The sequence below is a fragment of the Diceros bicornis genome, chromosome 4 (assembly GCF_020826845.1).
Source record: "Diceros bicornis minor isolate mBicDic1 chromosome 4, mDicBic1.mat.cur, whole genome shotgun sequence".
Taxonomy (NCBI): Eukaryota; Metazoa; Chordata; class Mammalia; order Perissodactyla; family Rhinocerotidae; genus Diceros; species Diceros bicornis.
The window spans coordinates 100,890,960-100,903,713 of record NC_080743.1 but is presented as its reverse complement, the minus strand read 5'-3'; the positions used below and the strand labels follow the sequence as shown (position 1 = coordinate 100,903,713).

General features: G+C 49.5%; 1 protein-coding gene across 6 annotated transcripts in view; it reads left to right on the top strand.

The window, feature by feature from the left end:
• Nucleotides 1-12,754, top strand: part of NFASC (neurofascin) — a 180,941-nt gene that overhangs the window by 94,955 nt on the left and 73,232 nt on the right. For all 6 annotated transcript variants that reach the window (XM_058540252.1, XM_058540251.1, XM_058540253.1 and 3 more), the window contains exon 3: nt 11,716-11,896. In XM_058540252.1, coding sequence (XP_058396235.1) covers nt 11,716-11,896 — 181 coding nt within the window. The remainder of the gene's footprint in view (nt 1-11,715; nt 11,897-12,754) is intronic.

Sequence of the window (12,754 nt, the reverse complement as noted above, 5' to 3'; positions counted from 1 at the left end):
TGGTCTAAGCTTCAAGAATTCCACAAAGAGGGGAGGACGTTTAAGCCAGTGGTGAGCAAACTACAGCCCTTGGGCCACTTCCAGCCCACCGCCTGTTTTTGTAAATAAAGTTTTATTGGAACATAGCCACGCCCATTTATCACTTACTGTCTATTGCTGCTCTCACACTACAATGGTGAAGTTCAGTAGTTGTGACAGAGACTGTCTGTCTCACAAAGCCTAAAGTATTTACTATCCAGACCTTTACAGAAAGGTCTCAACCCTTAATTTCGACATATGGTTTTTCCAGTGTGCTGAGTGCCCCAGGTTCAGAGGCAGGTTTAAGAGAGAGTGGAGATGGACTCTCTCAGCTCTGCTGGGGGTGGAGGTGCGGGGCACAGAGGGAGCACAGGGGATTCTTCGCTGAGCGGAAGATGTCTGAGCAGCGGGGTCGTGAAGACTGAGTGGGAATTAACCACTTGACAAGGAGGGAAGGCCTTTCCAGGCACAGAGGGTGGTGCCTGTAAAGTATGGAGGTTGTAGATGGTGTGGCACGCTTAGAAATGGCACATCCTTCAGTTCGGAAGCATTTAGGGTTTGGGTGGGGTTGGAGTGGCCTGCAGACACCTGATCTCCAGGAGCCTCATATGCTACACTGGGGAGTTTGGGTCTGATCTTACAGATTGGTGGGGTGCTAGTGAAGAGTTTCAGCAGAGCACTGACATATCAGATGGAGGTTTAGAAAATTCACTGTAATAGCAACATGGAGAATGGACTGGAAGGAGACCAGTTGGGAGGTTGTTGCAGTAGTCCACGAGACATGGTGTATATCAAAGGGAAGATGGGTGGGAACGTGGAGAAGGGAGGGGAATGGGAGATACTGGGGAGGAGACAGTGCAGGCGCCTTGGTGCCTGGGTGTGAGATGTGAAAAGAGGTGGGATTAAGGGTGATTCCCAGGTGTCTGGCCTGGATGACTTGGGTGGATACCACCAACAAAGACGGGGAATACAGATGGAGGGACAGGACCCCAATAGAGACACTGAGAACATCAGGCAGAAGAAGAAGATCCAGCAGTGTCACCAATGCTGCCATGAGTGTTGGGAGGGCCAGAGAGACGAGGAGGCCCCAGAGTGGTGGTTCAGAGGCCAAGGAGGAAAGAACGTTAGGAGGGATGGATGGAGTGGTTAACAATTACTCATGCCTCCAAGAGGTCTGGCAAGATGAAGAGTGAGGACACTGGATTTGGCCATCAGGAGGCCACTGGGAGGTCTGGAGAGGAGAATTCCAGGGTGTGGTTGGATGAGGGTGAATGAGAACTAAATAAGTAAAGGCAGAAGCCATAGACCACTCTTTAAAAAACAAAAACACACAAAAAAAACTTTGATAAGAAGAGATGGAGGCTAGGGCCAGCCCGGTGGTGTAGTGGTTAAGTTCGGCACACTCCACTTAGGCGGCCCAGGGGTTGCGGGTTCAGATCCCAGGTGCAGACCTACAGCACTCATCAAGCCCATGCTGTGGCAGCATCCCACATGCAAAATAGAGGAAGATTGGTACAGATGTTAGCTCAAGGCCACTCTTCCTCACCAAAAAGAAAAAAAAGGAAAAACCATGTATAACAATTACACCTCAACAATTACACCTAATAAAGCTGTTAAAAAATAAAATTTAAAAAAAATGTGTTCAAAAAAAAGAGAGATGGAGGGAAACAAAATCAGGTATCTATAGGGACGCTGTGGGATACAAAGAATAATCTTTTGGTTTTGTTATGAGAGAAAGTTGGAGATGTTTCTCTCTGAGGCAGGGAGCCAGTTGAGAAAAGTTTGGAAATTGAGGAGAGAGCAGATAGTCCATGGTGGAGGCCCCCGCAGAGGGCTGGGGCTGCGCCCAGACAAGCCGGCAGGCGTGGGGAGGGACACTTTTTTCTATACATAAAATGGAGGCAGTGGGAAGCCTATGTGTTCAGCCAACATTCTAGGGACATTTTGGGTTCTGGTAGCATTGTCAGTTACAAGTGATAGAAAACTCAACTCTAACTGGCTTAAAAATTAAAGAGAATTATTTTTTATTGAGGTAACATTGGTTTATAACATTATATAAATTTCAGGTGTACATCACTCTATTTCAACTTCTGTATACGCTATATCATGTTCACCACCAAAGTCTAGTTTCCATCTGTTGCTGTACACACGTCCCCCTTTACTAAAGGGAATTTTCAGTGTAAACATGTATGTAATTTAAAAACCCACAGGTAGGGCTTGCTCCAGGAAATGCTCCGTCAGTAACTCAAACAGTGACACGAAGGATCACTCTCCGCCTTCTGCAGGGTTGAATTATCCCCATGTGACACGTGGAGACCCCCTGCTCCCACCCACCTGAAGCTCCATCCTCTCCCTTATGGGGGTTCCTCCCTGGGTCTCTCTCAGAAGAGAAGGGAAACTTGTCTTTCCCAGAGGTCTCAGCAGAAGTCTCCCTGAAGTGCACTGCCTCTTGCTGGATTAGGCGTCCGTCCCCTAATCAGTCAGTGGTGAGAGGGCTGGGAGTGCTATCGGCTTACACGAACCGGAGCCGGACCCTGGAATTGAGGTAGGATCACTCTGAGAAAGGGGTAGAGATGAATTCTCAAAAAAAAAAAAAGTACCGATACTCTTATGGACCGAATTGTATTCCCCCGCCCCCCCAAATCGCTGTGTTGAAGCTCTAACCTGAGATGTGACTGCATCTGGAAATAGGGCCTTTAAAGAAGTAATTAGGGTTAAATGAGGGTGGGCCCCTAATCCGATATGCCTGGTGTCCTTTTAAGAAGAGGAAGAGGCACCAGTGATGCGTGTGTACCGAGGAAAGGCCCTGTGAGGACACAGCAAGAAGGCGGACGTTTGCAAGTCAAGGAGAGAGAGGCTGTGGAAAAAACCACCCTGCTGACACCTTGATGGTGGGCTGCCAGCATCCAGAACTGTGAGAGGTGATTCTCCAGTCTGTGGTATTCTGTAATGGCAGCACCAGCAGACTCAACAGGTACAGTGGATGGGAGGAGGGTAGCAAGGAAGTTGGATAAACATCCAGGAAATGCCCACTAGGTTCTCTGGATGCTTGACATTGTGCAAGTTGAATAGGACACTGTCCCCAGCCTCAAGGAACTCATCGTGTAGTAGGGGAGATGACAGTCTACACCAAGACCTAGCACTCGTTACAGTGAGTTGTCCCAGAACTGTCTGAGAGCACAGAGGATGAGGACCTAATCCAGCCTTGGTGGGAAGAGGTGGTGCAGGGAAACCAAGGAAGGCTTCCCAGAGGAGGTGTCACCCACCCTGAGCCTGGAAGATAACAAAGAGTTGGGTGAGAGCAGAAAAGGCAGACTAGGAAAAGAGAGTGATTTAGATAAATTAGTGTGGAAATAAACAAAGCCCACCCAAATGAGAACAAGCGGAGGCTACTTATTCAGAGCTGCTGTAGCAAGGCCTCAGCCACCATCACTTGCATTTGGCAGAGACTCAAAGGCAGAGAGGGGAGAGGACAAGCTCTGTAGTGAAAAAAGAAGGCTGCCGGTGTGCTGGGTCTGCCGTGGGCAGCAGAGGTGGGCTGCCTGGGCTGTGTCCTTGATTTGGGGAGCTCTCTCCTCTCCCTGCCCGGTCTTGAGTTGGAAGTGCTGGTGGTGGAATAGGGAAGCTGTAGTCGCTGACCAGGTCTTGACCATCCTGGGCCGATTGCGACAGAGGTCGTGGGTCAGGCTTCTGTTGTCATACGTGGTCTGGCCACCGTCTGTGTAGTCTTCCCTCAACGGGTGGGTGAGAGAGGACCATTCATGGAACTAGAAATAATTCAGGGTGACAGAGGGCGAGGAGGGGATGGGGAAAGACGAGAGGAGCAGGGAGGCAAGGGCCTGACCGGGGAGGGCTCTTGAAGCGCGTTTCAGGAGAGACGTGAAGGGTGCAAAGGGCTGTGGTGGGAATGGGAGGGGAGGTTGACTAGGGGCATCGGGGGTTGGGAAGCAGTCCCGAGAAGCCACCGAGCCTGGAGAGCACCCCAGGCCTCAGCGTGGGAAGCCCAGGGTCTCCCAAGTCCAGTCCTGCGGCCCCGCCCGGTGTGTTCCTCCTCACACCCGGCCTTGCTGTTGCCCCCGCACATTGTTCCTCTGGGTGCAGGCTTTCTGTATTTGCAAAGTCAGGCTTTTGCACAGGGTTTTCGGTTCTTTGTTTTACTAATAGAATCCTTTCTTCAGATAAAACCTTGTGCAGAACCCCAATGTAAAACAGACTGTGAAGCAGCTCTGGTAAGAGTAGGGTGGAGGCCTGAGTCCCACCTGCTCCCCCCTACCCAAGCGCCCCTTGGAGAAGGCCCCTGAGGCATGTCCAAAGAACCACCGGGCTCCTCTGGACCCAGCGAGAAAACCCAGCACTAAGAGATTCTTAAATCTTTCAGCTCTCTCCTCATGTCCCGGTGTATATGTAACCCCGGCAGACCGTGAGGCCGGCTACACTGGGTGATTTCATGGAAACGGTGGTGAAGATTCTGGCTTTGGAACAGAGGGGCTGGCCTTGCCTGCAGCCTCCTAACTGGTCTCCTGCTTCCACTGTCGCCTCTCTACATTCCGCCCTCCACAGAGCAGCCAGAGCGGTCTTTACAAACAAATCTCATGAGGCACTCCACCACTTAGAACCCTGCAATAGCTTCCTGACATGCTTAGAATATCATTTAAACTCCTTACTTTGACCTTCAAAGCCCTCCGTGAGTGTGCCTTTGACTCTGTCTCTGACCATGACTTGTGCCATTCTTCCTCACGTGCCCTCCAAGCTCCAGCCACACTAGCTTCTTTCAGTTCCTTGCATGGACGCATCTGCTTCCTGCCGCAGGACCTTTGCACAAGTAGTTCTCCCTACCTGGGATGTTTTTCTGACCCATCTTTACAAGGTAGCTCCTCCTTGCCATTTAGATCTTGGTCAACGTCACCTTCTCACAAAAGCCTTCCTTGACCATTCATTTCCCTTATCACATTGCTGTATTGTGATGTTCTTTTTGTTTTTTAATAAACTTTGTTTTTTAAAGCACTGTTAGATTCACTGCAAAATTGAGTGGAAGGTACAGAGATTTCCCATATCCCCCCTGCCCCAAAACATAGCCTCCCTCATTATCAGCATCCCCCACCAAGGTGATACATTTGTTACGACTGATGAACCTACACTGACGCATCGTAATCACCCAAAGTTCATAGTTTACATTAGGAGTCAGTCTTGGTGGTGTACAGTCTGTGGGTTTGGACAAATGTATGATGACATGTACCCATCATTATAATACCATACAGAGGGTTTTCAGTGCCCTAAATATCCTCTGTGCTCTATCTCTTCATGCCTCCCTCCCCCAAGCCCCTGGCAACCACTGATTTTTCACGGTCTCCATAGTGTTGCTGTTTCCAAAATGTGTAGTTGGAATCATACAGTATGTTGCCTTTTCAGATGGGCTTCTGTCACTCAGTAATATGCATTTAAGGTTCCTCCATGTGTTTTCAGGGCTTGATAGCTCGTCTCTTTTCAGTGCTGGGTAATAATCCATTGTCTGGACTGTACACAGTTGAAACTGTTTATGTACCCATTCACCTGCTGAAGGACATCTTGGTGGCCTCCAAGTACTGGCAGTTGTGAATAAGGCTGCGATAAACCCCTGTGTGCAGGTTGGGTTGTGTGCACTTACTGCCACCTGACTTTTTTGTTCAACCTTTATGTCCTGTGTTCCCTGCTGGAACGTGAGCTCCATAAAAGCAGAGAAACCTTCTGTCTTGTCCCCATGTATATTCTCTGGATCAGTGCTTGCTGCCAGGTCTGTTAAGTGAATGAATGGCTCACTGACTTCCGTCCAAAAGTCCAAGGCAGGTTCTGCCCCGGGGACACAGAGCTGCCAGCTGAGCCGTGTCTCAGCCCCCCAGTCTTTTCTCCCCCGTCGCTTCCGCTGTGATGTGACCACCGGCGCAGCCTGCCCAGAATGGGGCTGCGGGAATGTGGGGAGCTCCCGACGGCAACAGCTTGCGGGAGCTGTGGGCCTCTTGTCTGTCCTTCTGCCAGGGACAGGTTGTGGAATCAACACCAGGGGCTCCCCAGTCTGGGCAAAGAAAGCAAACCAGCACCCAGAAAAAAGGAAAAATGGGAAAGCAGGCTGTGATTGTGGCTGGATAATTTCCTTGTGATTACCACTTGCCGCTGTTGCTGGTCGTGTCTCATAGGCAGCCAGAGTGCTTTCTTCATCCCCACGAGCTTCGCGCCCTCTTGGGGGTGGCAGCAAACGTTTATGGAGCTCCTACCCCCTGGTCCGTCTTTGCTGAGGGCTTTATAGGAATTGTGTGTTGCCACCACAGCAGCCCTCTGAACAGGTGCTGTTACTATCAAAGCTGTGAAGGTTCAGTACTTGCCCGTGGTGCCGCCTCATAAGTGGGGGCGGCTTCAGACCCAGGCGTCTTCCTGCACAGCCAGTGCTTTTGAACCTGACCATGAGGCTGTCATGTCCAGCGGTCCCCACCAGTGGCTGATCATCACCCAACTCACACGCTTTCCCAGGCCCCATCTCAGACATTTTGAATCCGAATCTCCCACAAGGCTTGCACATTTAAAGGCCTTGAGTGCAGGGGAATTGCCTAGGTGTATAAAGCACCCCCACATAAGATAACAGAGGTTCTAAGGGCATTCAAATTAAAAAAAAAATTGGGGGGGGGGCGGCCCCGTGGCTTAGCGGTTAAGTGTGCGTGCTCTGCTGCCAGCGGCCCGGGTTCGGATCCCAGGCGTGCACTGACACACCGCTTCTTCGGCCATGCTGAGGCTGCGTCCCACATACAGCAACTAGAAGGATGTGCAGCTATGACATACAACTATCTACTGGGGCTTTGGGGGAAAAAAAAAGGAGGAGGATTGGCAATAGATGTTAGCTCAGGGCCGGTCTTCCTCAGCAAAAAAGAGGAGGATTGGCATGGATGTTAGCTCAGGGCTGATCTTCCTCACAAACAAAAAAAAAAAAAAGAAAAAATTTTTTTTTTAGTCTGCAGGCCTGATTTGGCCCCTACCTAGAAGTCTGAGGGTCCAGGGATCTGTGTATTTAAATGGTGCCCAGGTGATTCCAATGAGCATCCAGTTCCCTTCCCGCGTGGGCACATTGTCAACAAGGCGCCTGACCAAATGGCGTTTGGAGTCTTTAGGAACAGTGACCTCTCTACTTCACATGGCAGAAGATTTCATGTTACAGTGATTCTCTTCTCTCTATTTTTTTTGCTTTTCTTTTCACACCTGGGGTTGGGGGGACCTCAGATACACAATGAAATTAATCATATTCCCCAGTTCATATGCACCATCAGTCCACACAGAATTTCTCTTTTGGTTTTACTTATTTTTGTTCTTTTCCTCACTCTCTCTCCCTGCAATACACCCCCTCTAGTATATTTTATATCCTTACACTGCACCTCTTACCTGGTTGATTCGATATAAAAGGAGCCTTCACACACATCGTGTTGGTAGCGTGTGTGGGTCATGTGTTTCGTTTTCGTGGATGGTATTGTAGGATGGCTGTATTTATTAGACAATTCTTCCTTGCATCTCAGAGAAGCACCTGGTCCTAGTTTTGCCTCGTGGAGCTAAACAGAAAAATTCCATGCCCTCTTCCAGCATTCCAAGCCAGTTGTCACGGCCCTTTCTGCAGCTTCGATCTGCCCTCCCACAGGATGTGGGATTTTCCTTGTTCCTCCCCTGGATGTTCCATAGTTAGATGGCATTCCCGTCGAAGGGCCTTGACTGCTCCACCCCCTGTCTGGATGGGCTGCTACTCTACCCCAGTGATAACCTCTTGAGTCATTGGAAGGACCAGGAGAGGAACCTGAGATATTATGAGACTGGGCCATACAGCAAGATAGCGTGAAAACTAAGATTTGGTTGGAAGCGTGAATTCACTTGCTTTAGGTTAGAAGCGGCTGCCCTTGCCCTTTTCCCCTGGTTACCAGGATGGGGGAACTGTGAGCCTTGGTGATGTAGGGGTGCCTTCAGGCAGGGCGTCTCTCTCCTCACTCTGCGCTGGATTCTTTGTGTGCACACCAGAACCCCTATGCCCAGACAGCGGTTGACTCTCCCCTTCCTTTGACTTGGGTGGAAATTCCCTCAGGATGTACGGGAAGAGTGTCCAGCTGTGTGCCTATCTTCCAGGCTGAGAGGACCTGGCCCCAGGGAGCTGAGGGTGCCTATATGCCCATGTGGAATAACCCACCTTCCTTATCCTCTGCTCTTTTATCTTTATGAGCACATATAGACACCAGTGTTATACATTTCTTTTTCATTGGGGTAAAATTCAGGTAACATAAAATTAACATACATAACATAACATAAATGTCAAAGTGAACAATTTAGTGCATTTAGTACATTCACACTGTGCAACCATCTCCTCTGTCTAGTTCCAGACATCATCATCATCCCAGAAGGAAACCCCATACCTGTTAAGCAATGTTCCCCATTCCCCCTTCCCCTCTGACTCTGGTAACCACAATTTGTGTTCTGTCTCCATGGATTTACGTATTTTGGATATTTCATATAAATGAGAGCATTCGGTATATGACCTTTTGTGTCTGGCTTCTCTCACTGAGCGTGATATCCTTGGGTTTCATCCACATTGTAGCATGTATCCATCCTTCATTATTTTCTGTGGCTGAATAATATTTCATGGTATGGATATACTGCAAGTTGTTTATTCATTCATCTGCTGATGGACATTTGGGCTGCTTCCATGTTTTGGCTGTTGTGAATGATGCCGCTGTGAACGTAGGTGTATATGTACTTGTATGAGTATACCCGTTTTTAATTCTTAGGAGTAGAAATACGGGGTCATGTGGTAATTCTATGTTTAATTTTTTGAGGAACTGCCAAACTATACATTTCCTTTTTAAATAGCAACTTTACTCTGGAACTTTCCTACATATCGAGAGAGAGGGAAATTGGGTGGAAAAACTCTGGGCTAGGAGTCAGGAGACCTGGTTTCTTCTCCTAGCTTTGCTGCTAACCAGCTGGGGGACCTTAAGCAAATCACTTCCCCTTTCTGGGCTCTCGTTTCCTTGTCTGAAAAGTAAGAGGATTGCATAAAGCTGGATAATCTTTAAATTCTCTCCCTTTTTTAAGGTTTTATTGGAAAAACTGGATTCCAGAGAGAAGAGTGAGAGAGAATTGTCAAACAGCTAAATGTGATGATCTCTATATTCTTTTTATACTGTGTTTTTAAATTGTAAGTTAAAAGCACCCCAAATAATTGGGCTTTTTTCCTGCCAGTGTGTTTCTAGTTAATGAATAGCTGCTGGCTTCCTTTTTCCATCAAGATTCCCAGAATAAGCTCTCTTTCTCCTTCCCATTGCTTTCTACTGTTTGGCAGCTCCTGAACAAAACATGGTGGTCCTGGAGCCAAGGCTGGAGCCGTCCCCACGGTCCTCTCTGAAGGAACACTGAGCCTTCCCCTAGTGCTGGTTCCCTCGGCACTAAGGTTTCAGCTGGATAACCTGAGTCTGGTCTTTGGCGATGTAGGAGCCAAGGAGAGGAGTTAGCGGGCTCTCTGAGACAGTGTCAGGACCATCTCAGGGAGTTAGGAGGAAGAACCAAAGACCTCCTGGGATGCCTTCTAGCTAGAGCTCCCAGGTCCCAAGTAGGTGCTCTCCTGCACCACCTGGTGGTTTTCTGGGGAAACATGAGGTTAAAAACAAAAAAAACCACACTTGACCAAGTGGTTTATTTCATCCAGTCAGTCATTCATTTGTTCATTTTTTCATCCATCCATCATGTATTTTTGAGCACCTGCTGTGTTTTAGGCATTATGTTAGATTCTAGGAATAAACAAGATGAGGCACCTGCCCTTTTATAGGGATACAGACAGGTGGCCTTTGGAATGAATACAAGTGACGTGTGCTATAACGGGGGCATAAATGGTGTGCAGGAGTGCAGACAAGGGCCACATGAGTCACATTTGGCAAATCCTAATGAGAGAGGGCAGATCCAAAGAGTGTTTTAGACAGAAGTTAATCCGTGCAGAAGGCAGTCGGTACGACAGCACCGTGTGCCGAGAGACCTGGGAGAAGAGCCGTGTTGGCTGGAACATGGAACACGAGGGGAGGGAGATGAGAGGCGAGATGCAGAGGGGCTGCATTAGGCAGGCCTCGGAGCCGTGTTGTGGACTTCAGCTTTAACTTCAGGCTGCAGGGAGCTAGTGAGTTTGCCTAGGGGAGTGGCACGTGTATATTTGTACTTTAGAAGTGACAGCTCAAGTTATGGGTGGAGAATGAATAGACGGTGAGAGTAAAAGTGGGGAGACCACTTAGGAAGCTGCTGTAGTGACTGGCATGAAGTGATGGTGACCAAAACCAAGATGGAAGTAACAGGGAGGGAGGCGAGTGGTTGGAGTCCAGAAATGTACCTGCGGTTGGGGGCTGGTGTTGGGCCCAGCTTCCAGGAAAGAAACTGCTGAAATCTGAATCAGAATCCTTTAGCTTGCCTCATGTCCTGGCAGAAGGGAGGTATCCTCCTCCTCCAGGTCTCAGAAGCATGACCTTGTCTCCCAGGAGCAAGCCTGGAGCCCCGCTCCCAACCCTACACCCCCAGTCAGGAGAGATGGGCGATGGTGGGGGTACAGGGGAGAGCAGGCTTCAAGGTGCTGCCAAATGGAGCAGGAATAGGAGAGCAGTGTGTCCATTTTGGTAGGTGGCTATTAGTCCAGGAAATCTGGGGATGCCACCTCCTGCTGTCCTCTTTGACTTGACCCCATGGTGGACCAGCAAACTGGACCAATTTTTAAGACTCCGTGTTTCAGAACCTTGGGCGATCTTCAAGCTCTGTATGTGAGTGTCAGCTCGAGGTCATTCTTGCTCCTCTCTCCCAGGAGGAGAGAAAAGGAAAACCCATTCCAGGTTCCTTGGACAGCCATGTTTAACCCCTCCCCCTGTAGGCCCTGGAATGATTTCTTGAGGATGTGAACATTGGGCTGTCGTAATGTTGCTCATTCTACCAGCCCCCTAGCATCCCCTTCTCCTGGGGATGCCAGGCACTGCCATTATCTCTACAGGGACAACATCAGGGACTGGCGCACCTTAGCTGCACAAAATAGCTACAGAAGTCATTCATTTAAAAGAAAAAATCCTTGGGCAACCAAGTCTCACCTCTCTCCCCCTGCCCCCCTGGCGTCTTCCCCCTGCCCCCCTCTCCCTGGATCAGAGGACAGCAATGTGATCTTGTCTCTGTGCCCCTACCCCAAACATACTCAGCCCCAGGCCCACTCGGGACATGTGGTTCAGAGGAGCTGCAAGATTAGTGTGTTTCTTACTGGCCCAGTGCATGGCGTCCTCTAGATGCGGGCCTGGGGGCCAGTGTTTGTTCTCATGACTGTTATATGCAGAGCTGCCGTTCCTTCCAGAATAGTAGTTCTCAACTGGGGATGTTTTTGTCCTCCAGGGGACGGTTGGTAATGTCTAGAGACGTATTTGATTAGGGGCAGGAGTGGGCTCTACTGGTATCTAGTCAGTAGAGGCCAGGGGTGCTGCTAACCATCCTACATTAATACCCAAGACAGTGTCCCACACAAAGAATTGTTGGGTCCCAAATGTCAATAGAACAAGGTTAAGAAACCCTGTTTTAGAACACCAGTCTGTGACCAAGGGGACCCTTGAGGAGACCCTTCAGGCCCTGTAGGATTGCTAGAACAACCATGAGTTCAAAAAACCTCACTTATCGTTGTATTTCTTTCCACAGCTGAGCGCTATCCAGGAGGCCCAGTTACAGCAGCTGGAGGCGGCCAGACCCTGCGGGCTGGGGAGCAGGGAGCGGGGCCCAGTGCTGAGGATGGCCTGGCAGCAGCTGCCACCCTGGGTCCATGCAGCCCTCCTCCTCTGCCTCCTCAGCCTCAGCGGGGCCATTGAGATTCCTATGGATCGTGAGTTCTGCTCCGTCCTTTTCTTTTATTCTCCTGATTTAGGGCAGAGGAGTTGAGGGTAGGGGAGGTCAGGGGAGAGTTAAGACCATTCTGAGAAGGTTCGGGAGAGGGGAAGCCATGGATTCTGGGCTTCCCTCCAAAGACTTGGTGCAGCGGGCTCATGTTTGGGAACCTGAGACCAAGTCGTGGCGGGGTCTCTCAGGGCTGTGGCTGAGCTGGCGCTTGGCCTGCCTGAAGCCTGCTGAATAGGACCAGAGGTGGCAGAGTTTGGAAGTCTGAGTGTCACTCGAGACTTCTTCCCTCCACTCCCCTCCAGGGGCCTCTGTGGTTTTGACTTGCCCTTCGAAGCAGAGTTTCCAGGGACCAAGTGTAGTGGGCAGTTCTTATTTGCCTTTCCCATATCTGAACTGGACCCTTCAGGCCCTCTTGACTGGACTGATCAGGAGGATGGATGGCCTGGGGAGGGTTGGGAAAGGGATTATTTTGCAAAAGAGTGTGGCTAAATGAGACATTAAAGTAGAGCCCCATCATAATGCCCCTGTGGGAGAACCAAGCACTGCTTCCCTCTGTTTGTTTCCAGCTTTCCCATGGTAAAGTTGAAAAGTAAAATCTATGTCATGGTTTCCCATAGTGCAGGTGTGATTTGGCCATCAGAATCATAAAGTAAGGGGCTCAGAATACTAATCTAACAGCCGTGTCTCCGCCAGTCACATCTGTTGTTACATTCATAAATGGCCCATTGACTGGCAGCTGTGCTCTTTGGCCCTGCATTTAGGTGTGTACCACCTTTGTCACAATTCTGACACTTCTTCCAGGACATCTTGCCATCCCAATGCTATGATATGGGCACACCATCTC